The sequence below is a fragment of the Neovison vison genome, chromosome 2 (genome assembly GCF_020171115.1).
Source record: "Neovison vison isolate M4711 chromosome 2, ASM_NN_V1, whole genome shotgun sequence".
Lineage (NCBI taxonomy): Eukaryota > Metazoa > Chordata > Mammalia > Carnivora > Mustelidae > Neogale > Neogale vison.
In genome coordinates, this window is record NC_058092.1 from 190725197 (window position 1) to 190748802 (window position 23606).

General features: G+C 47.8%; 1 protein-coding gene across 24 annotated transcripts in view; it reads right to left on the reverse strand.

Moving 5' to 3' along the window:
- The window catches only part of KCNMA1 (potassium calcium-activated channel subfamily M alpha 1), a 730059-nt gene that overhangs the window by 483269 nt on the left and 223184 nt on the right, over nucleotides 1-23606 (reverse strand). The window contains exon 3 of one of the 24 annotated variants that reach the window (XM_044239909.1): nucleotides 6591-6639. The exons of the other annotated variants lie outside the window; for them this stretch is intronic. Within the exon in view, the coding sequence (XP_044095844.1) occupies nucleotides 6613-6639 (27 nt within the window). The 3' untranslated portion in view covers nucleotides 6591-6612. Of the gene's footprint in view, nucleotides 1-6590; nucleotides 6640-23606 lie in introns of those variants that run through there. 24 annotated transcript variants of the gene reach the window in all.

A 23606-nucleotide genomic window follows, 5' to 3' on the forward strand; every position in this document is an offset into this window, starting at 1 on the left:
CTTCCAGGCCTCTAGCTATTCCAGTCATTGCTTAGAATGGCCTGTGGGCTCTTTTGTTTACTTGACTCTTGATGGAGTGTCTCCTCTCCAGAAATTCCTCCTGACCACCCACGCCACAAAGAGCTCTCCTTCACCCAAAGCCTGAGCAAACGGTTATCATACCCACCACTGCATATTGTTAGCTCTTGCCCAGCCAAACCATTAACATCTTGAGGAGTTCACCAGGTGCTTATTCTTGTTTGCCTGGCTCACCCAGGGGGCCGGCCATAGGCTTTGCATAGAGATGGTTCTGGACAAAGATGAATTGTTTGTTCAAGAGTTATCATTCATATCATCACTCAGCTAAAGGCTGGCCTCTCCAGCCTCATTTGTCTTCACTCCTCTGGGTCCCCCTTTTCCTCCTCCCAAATGTACCTAAGACCCTAGTCTTCTGAAAACACTCCAAAAGAACTAGGGCTTGTTTTCTGCTCCATGGAAGAATATCTCCATCTCCTCCACTCCCTGCACATGCCCCAGGGCCAAGCACAGAACTCGGCACATGACAGAAGCTCAGCAAATATGTATTTAATGAAAAGTACCTTACTTTTTATTCCCACATCTTTGCTTATACTTCTTACCTGGCCAAGCTGGCCCTGTGCCCTTCCCCTTTCCATGAATGTCTCCATTCTGTGGGGCTTAGAGATCCCCTATCCAATGTTCGTGTCTCTTCTGTTACTCTTCCTGTCAAAACGCCGTCTGCCTAGCTCCCACAGATCTTTGCTCTTGCCTGTCATGGCCATTACCAGATGGTGGCACAGTTACTTACGCAAGTCTGCCTCTCCTGTAGACGTCAAGTTCTCTTAGCACCAGGACCGTGTGACCTCCTTCCATGTGCCTTCCCAGCTCCAAGCCATAAGTCAGCACACTCGGCCCATGAGGTAGGTGGTGTGATCCTCATGCCACCAATGAGGGAATGGAAGCAGGGACTCGGGCTCTGTGCATACGTGCACGTGTAGGGAGAGTGGAAGGAGGCAGGGAGACGATGAGTTTGGTAGGAAGACTTGGATTTCAGGATTAAAGCACAAGAAGGGGGGGCACCTGGGTGGCTCAGCGGGTTAAGCCTCTGCCTTCGGCTCAGGTCGTGGTCTCAGGGTCCTGGGATCGAGCCCCGCTTCGGGCTCTCTGCTCAGCGGGGAGCCTGCTTCCAATAAAATCTTTAAAAAAAAAAAAACTGCTTTAAAGCACAAGAAGGGCAGCATGTTCTTTCAATGTCATAGTTAGGGCATGGTTTGACAGCCCTCCCTAGGGATGTCTCAATATCAAGGGCACCTTTGTTTGGCTCATTTAAAGGCTCAGAATCTGTGAAGCTGTATGTTCCCATGTGGGGTTTGGCCCAGTAGAAAGATAAATGATTTCTGGTCAGTAGAAAAACAAACCCAAAGTGATGATTTTACTGCCCTGAAAACCATTAATTAGATCTGTGTCAAATCTAGAAATTTCATCTCAACATTCCTTCCCCAGTGCCTATGGAACTCCACTTTGTTATCCTGTGGATCCCCTCATCAAGGAACTAAATGCAATTTTTGACATGTGCACAGCCTATTTGTGTCTGAGTCACATTTTTAACTTTCAGAAAATTCTACTTTGACACCAAGCCTGACGCTAACCCCGACCGTGTGGGCAAGTCTCTTCCGTCCCTCTTTCAGGCTCAGGCTCCTTGTAAGTAACATAGGAAGTAGGTCTAGATGGTGAACTATAAGCCCTAGGGATCTTTGAGTTTAATCCAGAATCTTAGAATAATTTCCTCAAAGGGTTGAACATCTTCTGGAGTTATTTTCAAAAACTACTAACACTTCTCCGGCCCGGGCATCCCACGCTAGTCTGTCTAATTCGCACAGCATGATGTAGGTGTTGGCGCCACTAGACCCACCGACAGAGAAGGTTAAGCAAGCTGAAGCATACTGTTTTTTAATCAGGAGACACTACATTCATGCCTCTGTCCGTGTTTCCTCTGTCAGGAGACACTACATTCATCCCTCTGTCCGCGTTTCCTTCCATTCGTCTCTTCCCCTGTCTCCTCAGCCAGCCAGTTAATGCAGAACAAAGATGGCTCCCGCTCTCACTTTAGATCTGTCGAACCGGCTGAAATGACATTTAGAAGAGGTAGCGATCGCTTCTAGCTGTGAGGTCTAAGAAGACTTGATGCAAGAGATGCCATTTTGAGCTTGTCCATGACGTTAAGTTTAAGCAAAGCTATTTAGAGAGAGCTCCTGTGAGCATCCTTGGCTGAAAGAACTGTGGGTGGCAGAAAGGACGGGGGCAGGAGGAAGGGGACATGCCCAGTGACCAGGGAGAGCTGTAGCGGGCTGCGGAGAAGGCCATGGGGAAGGCGGATGGTGGCAGATGGGAATGCAGAGAGAGACTGATTGGTCTCCATGCATCTGATTGAGAATCATGATAAGCTTCCTTGACCCGATGCTCCTCCATCCTCCCCCAGACCTTGAGTACCACATGTGGGAGCGAATGAGCAGAGACAAACCAGAGTCCTGAGCTCTTGGACAGTTAATAATCATGGAGGGAATCTCCTCCAACCACTAGCCTCTCTTTCCCAGCACATGGCCCTTAGCTAATCTAGGCTGGTCTGAGCTCACTTTGCAAGCAGTTGTCATGCAGAGCTACATCAAAAGACTCCTGAGGCCCAAATATTTAACAACCAGAACATTCCCTCCATCCATCAGTTTGGTAATTCTACCCAAGGTGGGGGGGAAGCTATTGGGGTTTCTTTTCTGCCCTGCTCATTTCTCATAAACACGCCAGGACCATTTACAGCTCCCAACCCACTGCTTTCCAAACATTTACACATTTCTCCCTCTTAACACATACCTTGGCCATTGGGTTAAGTGGTAGGTCATAGGGGCTGGATGTCAAGACCTTGGAAACTTTGGGTTTTATCCCAAGTTGCTTTCAGATGGTTTCCATGCCAGCCTCCCCTGTCAGCAAGCATGGGGATCATCAGAGTCCTCTAGACTTGCTGATGCCCTGGTCTGCCCTGCACCTTCTCTCATAGGAACGTAAGGTAGGGCAGGTACAGACCCCTCAAAAAGGCACAGATGTGAGAATTCTTATCAGCTGGGCTTCTGCTGGGCAAGACAGTGGCTTTTCCCATGACCCCTAGGGCTGAGCGGCTGCTGGCGTTTCACAACACCCCAATTCCCAGAAAGGGAGCTAGAGTGCCTCTGCTGGGGGAAGGAAGCTGCCCACGCCAAAATTCCTAGACCCCAAGACCAGAAATCTCACAAAAGGCCTAAGTCAGCACATATACAACATCCCTGCCCTTTGGAAGAGTGCAGTCTCCCTTCCAGGGCAGCGACCAGAGAACGTAACCATGGCCAGCAGAGACGCATCAAGGCGAGGAGGAAGCCACTTAGGCTGGAGCAGGGGAGAATCTTCATGGAAGATTGAGAAACAGCATCGTGGGCAGAAATGGCAGGAACAAAGGCAGGGAGGTGAGCCGAGGCGAGGGCAGGCTGGTAGAGGGCACTGATCTCCCACGGTCCTGTGGCTCCTGTGGGCCCCGGCTCCCAGCTCAGGGGCAATTCTGTATACAGAGAAGCACACAGCCTTCAGAGTTGGACCTGAACTTGGATCCTGGTGTGAGGTCCTCAACATATCAGAGCCCTGCCTTTTGCAGCAGCAAGCAAGGTGCTGGCACACGGGGCCTAGCGGTGCCCAGGGGAGCACTGAGGCCGTGGGGGAGCAGGTATGTGCCGGGGGCTCTCAGACCTCCACACCTGCACCCATCACATTCCCATCTGAGCCACCAGGCTGCAAGCATTTTATAGACAGTGAGCATGCCTTTGGACTCCATCTGCAGTGCCCTGACATAGTGCCTTCACCATGAGACAACCATGGTGAACACAAACCACCCCCACCCACTTCCAGGAGCGGCCTGCTGGCAGGGCTGCCTCTTTAAGGCATGCTCAGCCACAAAGAACTGCCTGGCCCAAGCATGCCCTTTGGGGGTACAACCCACTCCCAGCCTGGGGCTGGGGAACAGAGGCCCATGTCTGACCCTCTCAGGACAATGCTGGCAGACCATCTCGGTTCCAGCTGTCTCCACGGGGTTGGCCGAGGCCACAGGCCCCCACTGCAGCTCCCCCGCAACGCTGCCTCTTTCCACTCCTCGCACGGGCAGCGGTCCCTCGGACACGCGTAGTAAACATCCGGCACACACTCCACTCTGCCTCAGAGTCTGCTTCCCAAGAACCCGACCTGCAGCCAATCCTGTGTTCGCGGATTGAGCCAATGTCCAAAAACAAGACTCACTGCCCACTACATCCACAGTGTTCCCCAGATACCACGTGCCCAGCCCGGGGGTGCTCCTGGTCCTTGTATGTCCTAGACACACCTGCTGCTGGCACGACCAAGAGACCAGGATAAGGGAAATGACATGTGGGGGACTGTGACCACCCTGATGGCCACACTTGCATATGAGCAACATCCCCTTCCAGAAGAATCAGGCAGCTGGGTGTCTGCCAACAGTGTCTAGGAGGTTTCAGGTAAAGGGTGGGCTGTGGAGACCTTCTCCACCACCAAAGCCACCAGGTTCACTTTCTCCCCATAGCTGGGACAGTCAGTCCTGGGGAGGAAGGGGGGGAACACAAATGAAGCAATGAAACACATGGAGGGAACCCTGCAATTTGACGGCACCTGCATTTTTATCCTAAGAGTCACTGAGGGCCTTCGATGGTTCAGATAAACAGAAATGATGAAGGATGGTCACTTCGAGGCATTATTGGGAAGGTCACCCTGAGGGCAGAGGAAGCCCTTCCCAATAACAAAAGAAACAGAAACATTTTTTTTTTCTAGAAGATAAATGGCCAATTTCAAAATAATTATTTTATCAACTGCTGCATAAGCTTTTTTTTTTAAAGTTAATTCAAAAAAAAAAAATGCCAGACATGAACTGCTTCACTTTTCAAATGAGGAGTTGGAACATTTAGATTGGAAATGCCAGTAAGTTCTTTTAGGCAGTGAGATGAAGAGGAGAGGGGGCTGGCCCAGCCCACAGGCCCTCAGGCCTGCCCAGAGCCTGCTCAGAGCATGGAACAGAAGGGGGAGATGGGCAAGAAGCAGGACCTAAGGCAGGTCTGTCCACAAGTCACTGCAGGACAGCCTCCTTGGCCCATCTTGGGGCAGAACCAGCTTGCCTTGGAAGTCCCAGGAAGTCAAATGATGACGGCATTTTCTACTTTGGCCCACTCCCACCTGCGCCTTCTCCCCAGCAAGAGGCTTTCCAGGAAGGACCCAAATCTCTAGCAGTCTCACCTGCAGTCTCATGAAGGAGGCCTGCCTCCTGTTCCACTTCCAGGGACAAGGATGGTCCCTCTGCGATTCCTGTCTGTGGAAAAAGAGGTAGGCCAAGAAGCCGCAGCTGCTGGTCTTCCTGCCTGGAGGGTACGAACTCCTGATTGTTCAGGAGGGAAGCATCGCCTGAGATGGGGCCTGCCTGGTCTTCCAGAGAAGGGGGCACAGGTGACACTCCAGCCTACCCTCCCCTAACCCTAACCCTGTCGTCAAAGCAGCTAGGTTTTTGTCGGTTTACACAGAGCTTTGGGGCTTTCCAAGTATGAAAGCAACTGCTTTTAAAGATCTCCCTGACTAGAGATCTGGGGAGCAGAGGCCATACATCAGCCCATTTAGTGGCTGTGCAACCATCAGCAAGTTACTCAACCACTCTGAACCTGGCATAAAACAGCAATCTGAACAGTGTCTGCCTTGCAGTCTGGGCGGGAGGGTTAAAGGAGGCCCACTACGTATTTCAGCCCCTGCCTGGCTCATGGTGAGTTCTCAATAAGCATGGAAAGCCACTGATGGCATACAATATTTTCTTTAAACGAGCGTTTGCCCTTTCTAGTGCCTGAAGCAGATGAGCTGTCAATCCTAGAGTACAAAAGGCAGAGAAGCTTTTATTTATTTTGCTAAGTTGAAAAAATTCTGTGTTTAAATTGCTTGAAGTCCGAGAAAAGAAGCCATAGTTATTTTTTTTTAAAGATTTTATTTATTTATTTGATAGAGAGAGATCACAAGTAGATGGAGAGGCAGGCAGAGAGAGAGAGAGAGAGAGATGGAAGCAGGCTCCCTGCTGAGCAGAGAGCCCGATGCGGGACTCGATCCCAGGACTCTGAGATCATGACCTGAGCCGAAGGCAGCGGCTTAACCCACTGAGCCACCCAGGCGCCCAAGAAGCCATAGTTCTGAACATACTCTGTCCTCATCCACCTGAGGCGACACTGGTCGCCGCAGCCCCAGGGGTCCCAGAAGCCAATGAGCCATGACAATAAAGCGCATTGCCTCCCCCTCCAACAGGAGGGTTCGCAGGAACCTCGGTGAGGCTCCGCGAGGTGGTAAAGCCAATGCTCTTCTGCAGACCACGTGTTTGCACCTCCCCACGACCCCACCCTCCTCTCATAGGCCCCTGAGGTCTGGGGGCACTAAGTTAGCTACAAAACGTTTAATAAGACATTTGCCTTTGCCTTGAGTCTTCAGGGAGAAAAAGAAGAACTGTCTCTTGCTACGGTGAGGGCCACCAAGCTGGAGAGATCACTCTGCCAAGTTCCCCGTTCTCTGGCTTCAGCACAACAGCTCGTGTGATGTCTCCTTCCAGCCATATGTATTCAGGGAGAAAAAACAGAAACAAAAACAAAAACAAAAAACCTGGCTCAGGAATCTGGAGACCAGGATTAGGTCAACTGTCGCTACTGGTTTGCCGTATGTTGTCAGGCAACTGACATTACCTCTCTGATCTCCAGCTTCCACACTCTAAGGAAAGATCTTCGTTCCAGGACCCACTCCTTTTAGGACATGTGAGATGTCCAAATGCCAAATGAGATAACTTAAGAGTGAGAGCATGTTGACAAGTGAAAAGCATTGTGTGCAAATACAAGGCACTATTATCTTCATTATTAACCAACTAATCTATGGTGATCACTTGCCAGGAAGGATGTAAAGAAATAATTTGAGGACAGAATTATTATTCGTTGCAGGAGTATTTATGTAATGTTGTCAATAACAGCTCTTGGCCCCATTCTCTGACTCAAATTAAAAGCCTTATTCTGTGGCACCTACATGTACCTTTGTTGTCATTGTTCAATTACAAACACCAAAATGAGGTGCAGGTGATACCCTTGGCAATTGTCTGGTTTCTCCTGAGAAGTTCTTGCTTCCTAAGCATTGTTTCATTTGATGTTTGGGGAATGACAAGGCTTTCCCCTGACACCACAGATAGAAAACACTGTCTCTTTAATGATCTCTACCTTAAACTGAGTAATAAATAACCAAGAAAGACAGCAGACCAAGTAAAAACTCTTCGATAGGAATAGTTAACAGAATTGTGATCCACTCACCCCCACCAAAGATAACTATCCAGGAGAGAATCAGAATATTTTTATGGTTCTAATGAAGGAAAAATCTACCTAGCGTATTGTATTTTAAAGCGAGAAGTATTAAAATCATCAACAACTTTTAAATCAAAGTATGAAACGTCCTTCTATTCGATTAACAAGAAGAACATACGAATTCTTTCCCATGGGCGTTTCAGGGATACTAAGTTATGGGGCAGTGGTGGGAGGGTGAGAAGAAAAGTAAAGGAGACAGATGAATAAATAAGAAAACAAGAGTGATAGAAAAGAGAAGTGAGTAAGAAGACATCTCGGACACAGAGAAGAGGAGAAAACCAGACGTAGGTAGGCAGAAAACAGGCAACCAACCAAAGGACAATAAAATGAGAAATAAAGTGTAACTGTCATAAAGTGACCCCTAATTTGGAAGATTATCACTAAAAGCTTTTAAAGCTATGTTACAGATGTACAAGTACAGGAGTTAAAGGGTATGTAACCTCTTGCGAACTGCTTCCTTAATGAGGTAACATCACGTCAAGACTCCCTCCAGCGCAGGGGCCAGCAGCCCCGCATCCCTGCCCAGAATAGCACGCCACGTTATTTTTCAACAGAAAATATCTGACGTCTGCCAAGGTCAGCACTTCCCTGAGGCCTGCCACTTACCAAGGCAATTTCCTCACCTGTACAGTCCTCAGCATGGGGATGAACACGGTACCCACCCCATCGCAGGAATGTGAGGATTACAGGTAACAGAGGGAGGGCACTTGGTACCAAATGCTGCACTTTGTGAATCCTTAATCAACAGTACCATTTGTCACCAGCTGGGGTTACAGAGGGAGACTAGAATGATTGTGTGTATAAACAAAAACATGTGGAAATTTTATAACATCCTCTGAAAGGTCTTTCTTTATTAGGTTAAAGGTATGCTACTCAGCACCATGATCTTTTCATGCCCAAAGAAGATTCTCCAGTCTCTATCAAAAACCCACACACTGCATCTTCTTCCTGCCCCTGGGCTTCCACATGGAGCCCTCCATCTCAGGGGGCCCCCCTCCCCAGGAGTCTTCCTCAGAAAGCCCAGCCTGGAATCTAATTTTAAAGCATTCCCCTTACTTCAGGTCATCGTTGGGCCTATGGTTCAACCAGAGTCCCTTGTTTCCTTCCTTCATTTCCCTCACAAAGGAGTCCTTTCATCTGGAACCCTGAGGCATGGCTCCTTTGAAGATATGGTCTTCCAGCATTACTTTCTTGTTCAGCCTACCTCACCAAAGAATGAAGGCACATTTCAGGAGCTGACAGAAAATGCACATCCTTCTCTCCCTAGTGTCCTAATCAGGAATATGGCCTCCCTCAAAAGTAAGCATAAGCAAGCCATAGATCCACATCCAGCCAGAGCCTAGCACATTGTAAGTGCTCAGATGAATGTCAACTGAAGGAAGGATCATGTCTCCCTTCACGGCTTTGCCTCCAGCAGTCCATTCCTTTAGAACACCTGTTCCTCTCCCCTCAACCTAGTGAAACCCTGCTGGTACTTCATATTAAAGATACCCTCACTTGGAAGGAAGGATGTGCCAAATGTCTACCCTGTCTTTTTGCTTTAAGCAGCATGGTGGGCCTAATGACGTGAAATGACTTGAGGACACTTAGTCCCAGACCTTAGGATCTCTTACAAAGTCAATATTGATAGCTTAGTCCTAAGCAACCCTATGCCGTTCTAACCCCAGAGTTCCATTGGGGTGAAAATGGCTTTCATGTTTTTCTCCGACAGACTTTGAATTAGACAACCAAGGAAAGCTGACTTACACCAAGATGGACCTACAAGACCCCATTAGGCTCTCATCCACTCATTCAACATTCATTGGCTCAGCGCACCTACTCTGTTCCAGGGACTAGATGTGAAGGATACAGCAGTGCTCCAAGGTGAGACAAAATCCTGCTTTTACGGAGCTAATATGTCTCCTAGTGGGTATGGGCGAAGACATGTAATAAATAAAATGAATAAGCAGAGTATATACTATATTAGAAAATTATGAGCGTGATAAAAAAGAGAAAACAGGAAACAGGAGTAATTTAAAATAGGGATAAATTTGCTTTTAAAAAATGATGGAAAGATACAGAAAATACAAAGAAAACTCCTTCAGGAAAAGGATGACACTTAATGCTAATTTGCTGTGTAACTTGGGCACGTCCCCTGCTCCCTTCCCCTTCTGTGAAGAACTCCCTATGCTGCCTTCTAGCACTGATGCAGCACTTCTTTAAACAATAGGCAGCAATTTGTTTATTTTATTTATTTATTTGAGAGAGAGAGACAGAGTGACAAGCGGGGGAGGGGAGGACAGAAGGAGAAACAGGCTCCCCACTGAGCAGGGAGCGCATTGTGGGGCTCTATCCCAGGACCCTGCGATCATGACCTGAGAGCAGACACTTAACTGACTGAGCCACCCAGGTGCCCCAACAGGCAGTAATCTGAATTGAGATGAGAGTATGTCAAGGCCTAATCATTGCAGTCTAAGGTAGAATGACATGAAGAACATCCCCACATCTGCTGATGCTCCCAGCAAACCCTGCATGCATGCCTGTGGCCCCAAATAATCATGAAGGCAATCACTCATTCACTTGTGATCATATTTTCTTCAACTGTCAACTTAGAAACAACTTTAAATCCAGGGCTTCCTTCCCCCTCAGGTACCCTCGAGACACCCTCCTGATAGGCACAAACCCCTACAAAGGGTCCTAAAATGGGACTCTGAAAGCAAGGGCTCTGGGCAACCCACCTTCAAACACCTGCTTCTCCCGGAACCACACAGTGAGCACAACGGGCTGGAGTTCAATTAAGTTAGACCTGCCCTAATGAGGTGGTACCCAACAAAGGCTTTCCTATTTGTGGACCTTTTATTCCCTCCTTATTTCCCATGAAGCTGACACGAGCCTCAGGAGAAGGCCATTTATCTAAGAAAAGTCATCTTGGGACCATCCAAAGAAAGAAACCCATCCAACCAGCACTCACCCACATCTGATTAAAAGCTCCCTTTCGGGGACGCCTGGGTGGCTCAGTTGGTTGAGCAGCTGCCTTCGGCTCAGGTCATGATCCCAGCGTCCTGGGATCGAGTCCCACATCGGGCTCCTTGCTCAGCGGGGAGCCTGCTTCTCCCTCTGCCTCTGCCTGCCATTCTGTCTGCCTGTGCTCGCTCTCTCTCCGATAAATAAATTAAAAAAAAAAAAAAAAAAAAAAAGCTCCCTTTCGGGTGATTCCTTTGTGTCTCAGAGTCAGCATTCTCACTGCCAAAGAAGCAAAGGTGTGCAGGCTGGGGAGGGTCTGGAGGCTCCGGGAACAGCCACTGGCCCCCCTGCCATGACTGATGAGAGCTGATCTTCATTAGAATCCTATGTGCCAGAGAGTTCTATGGGTCCTGTATGTATCAGCTCAACTCCTAACCCAATAAAGTAGGTGTTATTCCCATTCTAGAGATGAAGCCATCAAAACATAGCAAAGCAGCTTGTCCAAGGTCACCAAGTTTGTAAATGGGAGAGAAGTGCCCAGACGCTGCATTTACCCACTAATAACTACAGAGCAGCACTATCAAAAGAAAGATAATACAAGACATATATGTAATTTTAAATTTCGTAGGAGGCACATATTTTTGATGCTTAACCGACTTCCTTACAACCAAAAACAGATTTAAAGGCAGTAATATTCCAAGTGGGAGAAGAAATCTTCAAATTGCTTTCATCTGAGGCTCAGATACATCGATTTTCTTGAACATTTTCCTTTAGGGTTGGAGTGTTGGCTGCCATTTCCCCCTCTTCCTTCTTCGGAAGCCTTGATCCTGTTCTAGGATATAGGGAACTCCCCACAAGAGATCGTGGCCTCACTTCTGGGTAGACCTAAATAGTCTGAGCCAAGCGGGTGGTCTCATTCCTTTGTCCACAATCGGTTCAGGACGACATCTGACCCTTAAGATAAATAGAGAAGTGTCTTGGGGACTTCTGGAAAAATGATTAAGACTCCTGAGAAAGAGACATAGAAGAGATGGTTCCTTTCCATTCAGACTTTTTTTTTTTTTTTTTTTTGGCTTTTTGCTTTAACTGGGGTAAAATACACATAATGTAAGACCTATCATTCTAACCACTTTTAAGTAAGAATTGAGTGGCATTCAGTACATTCACACTGTACAGTCCTCATCACTATCCATCTAAGAAGCACATTTTTAAAAAGAAATGGGTGACATTAATTTTAATAAGGAAGTTTATTCAACCTAAATTTGGTTCTAGATAAATCGTCTAAAATGTTATCAAGATGCAATCCATACAAAAATCATTAAGTATTCATGATATTTCGCCATCTTTCTTTTCACACTAGATTTTATACTTCCAGCCCATACCAGTTTGGACCGGCCAAGTTTCAAGTTTCAACAGCCACCTGAGGTTCCTGGCTCCCATGTCAAACAGCCTAGGACTGGAGCTTCTCAAGCCTAGGCACTCTTGGCCAGCCCATGGGCCTCCCCCCGGGAACAGTAGCAAGCCACCTGCTGATGAGAGCAACGTGACCCCCAACGAGCCCTCCAGAGTGGCTTGTGATTCATGGCCTACAGAGTGTCTGACTATCATGGTTCTAGATCCACATCTCTAACGTCCCCACTCCGGGGATGTCCATCATCATGCTCACAGACAGCAGAAGCTCGGGGGCCTATAGGAGAGCTTTTCCTAATCAGCCAAATCTTGTGCCCCTAACTGCCCACCTGTGGGTCCACGTCCACACTGAGAGAGTGACCTCAGCCACGGAAGCACAGACGACACCTACGTAGCCACTTGGGCATTCCCGCATGGAGCCAATAATCAGTAAACACATGCCTACGTGGAAAGAGACAGGAGTGTGCGCAAGGGGCTGAAGCAAGTTGCTGTTGCCATGGAAACCAGCCAGGCTCTCTCCAGACTGTTCTCTGAAGCCTTGATCACTTAGTGGCTAATGAAGCCCAGTGGACATTGTCCCTGTACCTACAGAAGCCTTCCAAATGGGCCCATTATGGTGAAAGCAGATCGAAAAGCAAATGGTTAAGTACTTTTTCCATCCATTGTCACATTCACGTCTTGTCCTCAGCATGGCCCAGAGGAGACCGAAATAAAACCAGCTTTGCCTCAGAGAGAAATGGCAGAAGGCCATCCCGGAGTGACAAAAGGGGTGAGGTGGCCCCAAAAAGGGAAGCAATGAAACTGTGCCTCCTGTCTACCATAGAAAATGCTTGACAGGACAAATGGTTATGGCCTCAGTGATTTACTACCTGCCCAGCCTGCCATGGAACTCGCCCCTTATGGCAAATCCCTGGTTTGAGTTGTTCTTCCTGGAGCCATGTCTTTGGGATCTTCCAGTTCATTCCTTCACACCGTCACTCATTCTTTCACTCATCTTTTTTTTTTTTTAAGTTATTAAAGTATAATTAACATACAGTGTTCTCTTAGTTTCAGGTATGTAAGATAATGACTCAACAAGTCTACACATGTCTCAACTCTCATGAAGATAAGTGAACTCGTAATCCTCTTCACCTATGTCACCATCCCTAACTCCTTCACCCTCTGCTAGCAAACTTCAGTTTGTTCCGGTGTTTTGTTTGTCTCTTTTTCTTCTTTGTTTGTCTGTTTTGTTACTTAAATTCCACATATGAGTGAAATCTTATGGTATTTGTCTTTCTCTGACTTATTTCACTTAACATTATACCCTCTAGGTCCACCCATGTTGTTGTAAATGGCAAAAATCTCCTTTTTTATGGCCAAGTAATAGTCCATATGGGTATGTATAAGTATACATATGTATCACGTCTTCTTTTTCCATCCATCTATCAATGGACACTTGAGTTGCTTCTGCATCTTGGTTATTGTAAATAATGTTGCACTAAACACGCAGGTGCATATATCTTTCTGAATTAGTGTCTTCGTTTGCTTTGGGTAAACACCCATTAGAGAAATTATGGGATCATGCATAATTCCATTTTTAATTTTTTGAGGAACCTTCTTTCTGTTTCCCACAGTGGCTACATCAGTTTGCATTCCCACCAACAAGGCATCAGAGTTCCTTTATCTCCACATCCTCGCCAACACCTATTGTTTGCTGTGTTCTTCATTTCAGGCATTCTTCCTTTGCTTGTTCTTGAATAAGAAGCACCACATACAGCGGAAAGAGCCTAAGCCACCGAGTCACGGGAACCTAGGTTTAAATTCCAATTCTGGGGGCAGCTGGGTAGTTCAGTCAGTTAAGTGTCTGACTCTTGGTTTCAGCTCAGGTCATGATTGCGGGGCCATGAGATCAAGCCCAGTGTCCAGCTCTGCCCTCAGCAGGGATTCTCTGCTTGGGATTCTCTCCCTCTGCCCTTTCCCTCCCTCACTCTCTCTTTTTCTAAAATAAAATAAATAAATAAATCTTTTTAAAAATCCAAATTCTTAATCTTAGTGGATCTGCGGTCTTGCCTAAGTTATTAAGAAAATCTCTGTTCCTTGGTTTTCTCATCCGTCACATGGGGGTGAGATCAGAAGAAGGGCTGCTACTCGTCTTTCATACAGCTAGAGCCAAAATGTTTAGCCGCAGACTTACATCTCTGTCCTTTCCCCTAGACCTTGAGTATTGAAACTGGAAGTCATCCCACTTGGATCATTAGCAACTACTGAGCACAGAGCCTGGTACTTCCAGATACTCAATAATTTCAGCTGAATGAACAACCGACAAAGTGCTTTCACATGTATATATTCTCTCTCTCCCTTTCACCCTCTCCCTCCCTCTCTTAAATTTCATTGTCACAGCAATCTGGTTCAGGATTATTTTAGCTCAGTATAAGAGACAAAGGGATTATAATATTAAAATACAAGTTTCCTGTTCTCAAGAAATCTGAAATTTTATTATATTTATTTAACAAACAATTTATATAATATTTAGCCTGTGCCAGCTACTGCTCTGAGCACTTTACAAATATTAGCTTATTTCGTCCTCATAATATCCCTTGGAGGCAGGTACTACTGCTGATCATGGGCCGTAGTTACACAAGTACCTGGCAAAGCAGGAGTCAAACTCAGCCAGGCTGACTCTGAGCCATTCGGCCAGAGCCTTTGATAGGGCACAGAGGTCACCTGCACGAGTGTAAGGGAATCTTGGACAAGAGTGCTGGGTTACGTGGGAGGGAGGACCCTGCACCGCACCTTAAGGGTGAGCAGGATTTGAACACATGGAGTGTGTGGAGAAGACTGGGGGCCAGAGGATCGTAAGCCCTGACCCTTTGCATAAAGAGTGTGGGTTGGAGGACATGGGAAGCTACTGAAGGTCCCTGAGCCATGGGGGGACCAAAGCAAAGCTGGCTTTAAGGAGGCAAATGGTATCTGGCAGTGGCATGCAAAGTGGGCCAAAGGGAAGAGATGGGGCAACTGGGGAGAGTAACACAGCAGTTGCTATGAATGGAGGAAGGAGGAGGTGACAGGGCCTCAACCAGGACAACGGAGGCAGCAGCACGGGGGCAAATTCAAGGATTTTGCTACTGTCAGGATGTGAGATGTCTGTATCAGTTTCCCACCACACAAGCACTCAAATCAGAAACGAGTTCCAGGGAGGACTCACGGGGTACATTGTTAGCCACCCAGCCTGGCACCTGGGCTCCCTGCGGCACTGTCTTCTAAAGAAAGTGAGATGTGCATGGAAATGGAAATGACGACTTTTACAGTTGTGCACGGCTGGCTGCTGAAGACACCATTCAAATCCCAGCCACCCTAAACACGAAAGCTTGCCTGGTACGTGCAACTGTAGTCCTGTTTGTTACACGGCCCTATCCATCCCAACCCCAGAATCCCAACCCAGCCTGGGTCTCCCACTAATGGAGCTTTCTACAACCATCCCCATTAGCCTGGAAGGAGAGAAGCAAGAACTAAGGGATGGACAGTGAGGTTGGAAGTGAGTTATGGCCCAAGAACACAATTTATCAGCCCTCTTCCGAGTTTTACCAATTGTCCAAAATCCTATATCCGGCCCCAGTTTTGCATAAATTCCCAGGGAAGATTCTGTCTGCCATCAGAATGAAAGAGATGCCAAGGTGCAGGCACAACAGAAGACTCATAAAACTGGCAAAGAGAACTTGACTTTGACAAAAGCCAGTTTTCCTTATTATTTATCTATCATATTTGAAGCCTTGGAATCCCATTTTCATCTTGATGGAGGCAATAAAATCTTAGCAAACTTTTATGGCTCCCAGGATAAAAGCCCAGGACTCTACCCTTGCTCCCATCCAGCCACTCTTGCAGACTTAAATTCAAGTCAGGGCAGATGCTGTTCTTCGTCCGAGGCAAAACGTATTTATCTTTGTAAGCACAACCATTAAGATGTGAGCATGAATATCTGAGAGGTGAATCATTAAGGAAGAAAACAGGAAGAAACAGGAGGTGAGGCTTCTGAAGACTTAGAGGGAAGGATGACGCATGAGCCCCCACCAAAAGCATTTCATAGAGTATTGGGGAGCAGGGCAGGGGACAGGCATCTGCAGGGATGGCGAGAGTGGAACCTGGGAGTGGGCCAAGGGCAAAGCTCTGCAGTGGGAAAGGCTGTGAAGTGACCCGCGCATGCTCCGTGCTTAAGGGAGGTTTTGAGAGGGGACCTTACAAATGGGAAAATGGTGCTAGCATTTCTGTTTGTCTGTAGAATCACCGTGGACCTGAAATCCAGCCCCTCTGCTTCTCTAAACACTAAAGCAAGTTTCCAGGTAGAAATAAAAAGCTGAAATCAGGCTACAACATGAGAGGGAAGGAAGGAAGGAAGGAAGGAAGGAAGGAAGGAAGGAAGGAAGGAAGGAGAAGGAAAGAAAAAGGCAGCTCATCCAGGAAGCTGAAAACTTTCTGCTCCTCTGGGACCTAACCTATGGAGCTGGGGTATCCAATGCTAGACAGTCGGGAAACATGGGTTCTTGTACATATCCTGCTCGGGACTGACTACGTGACCTTGGACAAGCCGCCTCACTTTACTCACACGTGCAGTGAGGGAGAATGACCTAGAAGAGAGACACCTAGGGCATCACAGGGCATAAATCACACCAGCAGTGCCCCCCTTTCAAGCCACTGCTAGTGATGGGAATCTCTAATCAATCACAACAGTCTGGAAAGCGGAGTCCCAGTTCGTCTTTGCTGCCGAGCCTTGACTCTTCAGCAAAGCATTCTTGGAACCACTACCAGTTAATCAGAGTGGGCCCAGGAGATGACACGTTCCCCAATCCCTGGACCAGATCTCTTCTAATCCTTGAACACCAAAGCCGCAGAACGCTGCGTGTTGCATGAATTCTCATTACAAATCCCTTTAACGAAGTTCTAACTCTCTCCCTCTCTATGGCCTTTTCCCAAGTCTTAGCAGCCCAGACTATGAAGCAAATGCCAACGTTGAGGCCCTCACTGCATGTCTGAAGCTCTGAAAGTGACCTTGAGCATTTTCCTTGAGCCTCTTTACCTTGGGTTCCCCCAATTCTGCTAGAAAGTACCTCCTGGGGCCAATGTCCGCTCCACCCTCTTAAGGAGTTCATCTGGGTAAAGAACTCTACTTCTTTTCCAGTGCTTTGCAATCATGGAATAGAAGACAGCCTAGAGAAGTTCAAAGACATTTAATTATTAGTGTTGGTTCTTTTGAAAATTATTAAAGAGCCTGAAATTAGAAATTCAGATTTTTCTCCAGATCCCTAAGAACAAACAGCTCGCTTATAAATGGCTTAGTGCATCTGTTTCATGTACACAAAATTATCTTCCAGGAAAGTGGATTGTTTTTCATGTCATTTTGCATCTCTAAAATATACCACCTATGGCAAAAGGAGAGGAATTAGAGGTCTGACAAAATCTACCGCAGAAATAATTAGCACTAGAGGCTGTCTGAGAGTTGAACGAAAGAGAATCCAGTTTCTTATTTATCTCTGGTCTCTCTATCTGGAGCTCTCCAGATTCCACACCCCAGGGAAGAGGAATTTCATCTTTGATGTCTGGAAGGAAGGCTTGCCTCGTTGACCTCCCCAAGGTGTGTCTGTTGGCAAGGAGAGCCCCCAACCTGGCAACTCACTCAGGGCCAGGGTGCTATGGAAACCTGCTTTAGCCCTGAAACTTTCAGGGGAAACAACCAGATACACCCATTGGTTGGCAAAGTGGGCACTGGTCACAGGAACAGTGACACACATTCTTTACTCCCAAGGATTCAGACAGTCTTTGCTTAAATCAGGTTCATTAAATGGGGAACACTGGGGTCCACTGAGGGTTTGGGGTGTGTGTGTGTGTGTGTGTGTGTGTGTGTGTGTTTAAGCTCATCAAACTTCACCCAAAATGAAGCTTCATTTGGGGAACGTTCATGATGCCCAATCTACTGATCACCCACCCACAGCGTTTGCACCCTTGCTGGGAATGTAGGGTTCACCTAGCGGCTCCCGGGTATGCCTCTGGGGTATGCCACTTTGCTCCTGAGATTTAAAAAAATGACTTTCATGACAGTGAGGCTTCCTCACTGCTCAACCCCTCTCGGGAACCTCTGTCGCTCACCATTTTAAATAAATGGGCCTCTTTTTAAAAGATTTTATTTATTTATTTATTAGACAGAGAGAGATTGTGAGCAGAGGTGGAAGGGTAGAGGGGAGAAGTTGGGGAGCCCGACATGGGACTCGATCCCAGGACCCTGGGGTCATGACCTGAGCTGAAGGCAGACACTTAACCAACTGAGCCACCAGGCACCCAATGTGCCTCCTCCTATATGTTTACAGGTACCACTTCTACCTCCAGAAGAGGAATGGGCTTCCAGGAACGTGTGAGTTACTTCAACAGCACTTCTGTCACAGCAAAGGAAAGAAGCTGTATGTCACTCAAGGTCTCCCCAAACAGAGTCAGGAAGAAGGCTTCTCTTAAAGTCAGTGTTGGTGCTAGTGTGGTTACCGAGTCGGAACACGCTCCCCTTGGAGGATTCCGACTGTTTAAAGATAAGTCAAGGAGGATCCAAGATTGAAATGGTTTCAAAGAAGCCCACTTCCCCTGGGAGGACCTGGCCTTGGGGAGGTGACATCCTTCCTCTAGCCCAGCTCCACAGTCACAGGTCCTGCTCCCTCTGCTAGATGCTTTCCTTTCTGCATATTGAGATCTGCCTAGAAAGGAGTCTGAGAGGAAATGAATTTAGGGGAGTGTGAGGCAGAGGCCCTCTCACACAGGGAGAGTTCTAGATGTTATTTGAAATGAAACAAGAAGTCAGGGGAGGGTCCAAGAGGGACGTCCTGTCCGATCTCCTGCTTCTCCTCAGTTGCTCCAGAAGATAAGAAAAAGATTGCTCTTCTTTTTCCTGTTATAGCTCTCCCAGCGTTCACTGCAAAGAACATACGGGTCAGAGGTAAACCCTCACTGTCTTTATGGACTGAAGGATGGTAGAGGAAATGAGAAAACACAGACACATTTGCGGCCACAAGGAAACAAACTATTGCTACGCTCTTGTTTCATTCATAGAGACACCAAGACCTTGAAAGGGAATTGACTTGTCCAAGGTCACCAGGAAGTTACAGCAGAACCAGAATAAGAACCCAGTTAGTTTTCAGCTGACCACAGTTCCTCAGATGAAAGAAAGTGGTCGTCACCTCTACTTTTATTTCCCAAATTGATCTCGAACACTGTCACTAATCCCCAAGGCCCAGAGAGAAACGCTGCATGAACCTGGGTGAGCAAATGGTTTTCTTTTTTTCAGATGCTCTATGCTTTCTTCCTGGACAGGTCTAAGGTCTAAGAAACCAAGTTGCCCACCTTATGGCTCAGAGGGAGAAGATAACCTTAAGGCAGCTTCCCCAGGAGCCCAAACAGGTGTCTGTGCAATTAGGCGGCTCCTAAAAACAACCCTTTTCCTTTGCAGGAAGCTATTTTCCACCCCTCAGGCACAATCCCAGGCAGGAGGCTCTGTGAATGCCCCGGTGATATAATTACCTCCAGAGAGATCTAGCATGACACACCAGGAGAATGTTCTGGATACCTCCCAGTGGGATTCCAAACCCCATGCCTTCCTGAGCAAGTCAGGGTTCAGAGGCTAACGGACCTAGCAGGCACATGTGGCAGCCAGGGAGCCAGCAGAGTGCCCTCTGAAACACCACCCTTTTGTAATTCGCCCTCTGTTTCAAGCTTTTTTTTTTTTTTTTTTTTTAAATTTATTTAACAGAGATCACAAGTAGGCAGAGAGGCAGGCAGAGAGGGTGGGGGGAAGCAGGAGGGAGCCCGACGCGAGGCTCGATCCCAGGACCCCGGAATCATGACCTGAGCCGAAGGCAGAGGCTTTAACCCACTGAGCCACCCAGGCGCCCCTCAAGATATTTTTAATGTAAGCATAGCCCAAATTGAAGAGAAGGTGGTGTAGGAATAGGGTCTTTTCTTCTCCCTTTTTCAATGAGCTGCTCCCTGTTTCCCTTAAGACTGTCACTTCACCAGACCTGTACGCCTGGGGCTAATAATACATTATATGTTTATTAAAAAAATTTTTTTAATTAAAAAAAAAATAAAGAAAAAAAAAAAGACTGTCACTTCACCAAGAGCCACCAAAAAGAAAGAAGAAACAGTTTAAAACAGAGATGGGGGAAAAGGTAAAAATGCAGCCTCTCTGCTGAGGCAGGCTGGGGACAGACGAAGGTGAGGGTTTCTTGACCCATCAGTGCAATCTGCTGGACCCTGGATTCTCCACAGACCTGTGTATTGAGTTTCTGGATTCACCTGCGTCCAACAAACACAGAAGGCCCAGAGTTCTGCTTGCCCGGGAAGGAGGCAAATAGAGCTGACAGGTAAGCTTCCAAGCCCTAGGGAAAGACCTGGGTCCCAGCAGGCTTGGGAACTAGGAACCAAGCTTCCATTCAAACAGGCCCCTGGCTTCTGGGCGTTGTCGTGATCTTCTATATCAGCACCAGGCCAATTGTATGAACTAAAATTAACTGGATGAGCAAAAACATGGGCCTGCTGCTTAAAAGGCCTGAGCACATTTAATGGAGTTTTCGAGTGCCCTAATTCCTTAAGAAAGACAGACAAGCAAATGTCCTGCCCTAGTTCCCTCACTACTCAAACGCTAGAGAACATTTTTTTTTTTTTTGCAATAAAATTTTTAGGGCAAATGGTGGATTTCTGTTGTTGTCATTCCCCTGAAGTAGTTGTTTTTCTGGAAAAGACCTCATTCTGGACCCAGACCCTAAAAATGGGGCTTCTAGTGCACAAAATCGGGATGTTTGGGGCCTACAGGCACGAGTCAGTCTGCCTGTTCCTAAACATAGCCTAGTAAACTAAACTTGGAAGCATCAGCTTGTGTGTGGTCCCGAGTGTGACTCTGTAAGCACGTGCCCCCAGCAATGACAACGGCTGGCGACTCTGTCATCCACGTCATCCCTATTTTTGAGTCTCCCTGCTAAACAAGCTTCTACACAGCTGAAATGGAGGCTCTATGGAGAGTTTCAGTCCACCTGGGCATTTTTCTGGCAAACAGGTGTGGCTAAAGCATGGGTGTCCTCCAAAGGCCCTAGGGGAAAAGCCAAGTGAGAAAACTCTCCCAGCACAAGATGGTGGGCACCAAATACAACCATTCCATTTCCTCCCAAGCCTCCAGCTTTTACTGGATGGGAAAGAAGTTAGTCATGAAACACATTTGCTCAGGCCCCTCGGGGCCAGCAACAGACATACACAGGATGTATGACCAGGACTGAAAAAGTCGGGCTCCCAGGCCTGTCCAAGGACGGATGGAGAGGTCGTGGGGCTCTGATCTATGACCAAAGTACTTCAAAAATCTTGCCACCTAGAGCATTGTAGCAAAATGTAGGCATACCATTTGCACTTTCAACATTCTGAATGATTTCACTTTGCAGATTTTGCTAGAAGAACGAACATGTGTCCAGTGCCTTAAATAACATCTGACACCTAGTAGATCTTCCAGGAATGTCTGAAAGAATGAATGAATAGCTCCAGGGAGGTGCCTTGCATGTACAGCAGAATATGCGTTCTCTTCTAGTGACAGGACATGTTCCTGCATCCTTCCAACAGGTTTGTGGTGCTGCCCACCAAAACGAATGTTGAAGACACCTCCCTGTATACTGGAGATGACGTGTTCTCTGAAATCAGCTCTGTCAGCCTCATCCCATACCCAGGAAGGACCGCACAAGGGGACCACAGTGAGGGCCCTTGGCCCTTTTCCTATAAGACCTATTTGTCACCCTGCTAAGGCATTTCCTATGACACATGCTCCTGGGATGCATGGTTCCCAGGGTGAGCCCAGTCTGCACTGCAGGCCCCGGCCAGCTCCAGGAGGCTACATGAAGTGAGAATTTCCCGGCCAACTTGACATTGGTGAGTCAGGCTGGCATGAGGCAGCTTCAGAAATGACAGGCCTCAATTGTGTGCATGGAGCAAGCAGCATCAGCTGGCTGGACCCAAACCAAGGCCGCCTGGGACATTCAAGAGCCCTTTCAAATGGCCATGCCCAGAGCTGGTTCGGCACTCTGAGTGGATATCTGAGAGTGGTGAGGTCCAAGGGCTGCTCCAACTCTGCTGCGGGAAAGGATTTACTCTCCACTCCCCCCACGGCAGCCCATTTCCTCCGAGACATGTCATTGGGGTCACACAACAAGGGCAAAGTAGTAACAGCTAATGCTTAGTAAGCATTCAACATGTAATAGCCACGATTCTAAACATTCTATATACACGGATGCATCAAATCCTTACAAGATTAAGAAACAGGGACTATTACTATGGCCACTGGACAGATGAGGAAACTGAGGCACCAAAACTGAAGCCACTCATGCAGGGTCAAAGCCCTAGAGAAGGGCCAGCTGGGACTCAGCAGAAGGGCTGCAGAGGCTGGGTCCCTAAGCACCCTACAAGACCATGCATAACAGCCCCCAGCCTCCTTTCCTGAGGATGCATGTCCCAGGGTGGGAGAAAAAGCAGGAGCTGGAGATGCCGGGAGGCTGAGTGTTCTACCTATCTTCCTTGTTGGTTCCAACCCAATGAGAAAAAGACACAAGGAGCCAGATGGAGAATAAGAGAATAGGAGCTCCCATCATAGAACGCTGGCTCAGAGGAGGGCAAGTCTCCTATCTCCCTGCCCATACCCAGAAGCTGCAACAGGAAGAACAGAAGCAAGGGTGACTGGCACAGGAGAGCCCTGCAATGCCCTACCTTACTGATCAGGCATCTGCAGGGCACTACATTCAATTCCGTGTGCCAGGGAACACCAGTGAAGGCACGTGGATGAGACAGATGGACGAATGTATGTCGATGAACGAATGAACAGACAGATAAGGTAGGAGGACAACACAGGCACCCACTCCCCCCAGAAACCCCCGGAGGAGAGAGGCAATGGGGCACAAGCACAGGCCACCGAGCCCAGAGGACCCTGGGGGTCATAGACAAACAGCCAGGCTGAAGCAGCCTGCTTCTGGGCCAGGAGGCTTTTCCTCACCCCATGAACTATCCGAGGATTCATTTCTGAAACTCTCCTTCATTTTCACAGGGGAGGCCAGAGAAGCCAACACACCAGCTAGTAAAATTAACAGCTGCTCCTTACAGAAGGTGCTTGGGAGGCTGGCTCACAGAGCACGTGGCCCGTAGACCAGCAGCGCAGACGAGCAGCTGGTGTGGCCAAGATGCGGGGCCTGCAGGCCTGAGCCAGGCATGTCCTCCGTGGCAGGGACTGGACTCTGGCTGCTGGGCAGGGCCCGGGGTAGGCTGAAAGCAGGAGATGCAGGCAGGTGAAGATACACGGACCCTGCCGCAGAATTCCCAGACGCACGCCACTGAGACCCATTAACTGAGCCAGCTGGGAACCTGCTGCCGAACTTGGGGAGGGGGGGGTGCCTGGCTCTGTCCTTTGTCTCCCAACCTCTGTGACATCATTTGGTCAAGGTTGTGGGCCTAAATGTCTGCCGAATGGGCTAGATGGTACACCTTATTCGTGAACGTGTGCTGTGGGGAACTGTGGGGCAAATCCTGCTAGCTGCTTAGAAATACTGATAGTCCTGGAGCAGAGGGGGAATTTAATGATTTAGATCGGGGGCTGGCAAACGTCTTCTGTACAGGGCCAGACAGGAACTATTTTAGGCTGGTGGGTATTTTGGACTCTGTGGAGACTACTCAATTCTGCATTGCAGTTCAGGACAAAAGCAGCCATAGACAATATGTAAATGAGTGAACATGGCTGTGTCCCAATAAAGCTTTGTTTATGAACACTGAAATTTGAATTTCATATAA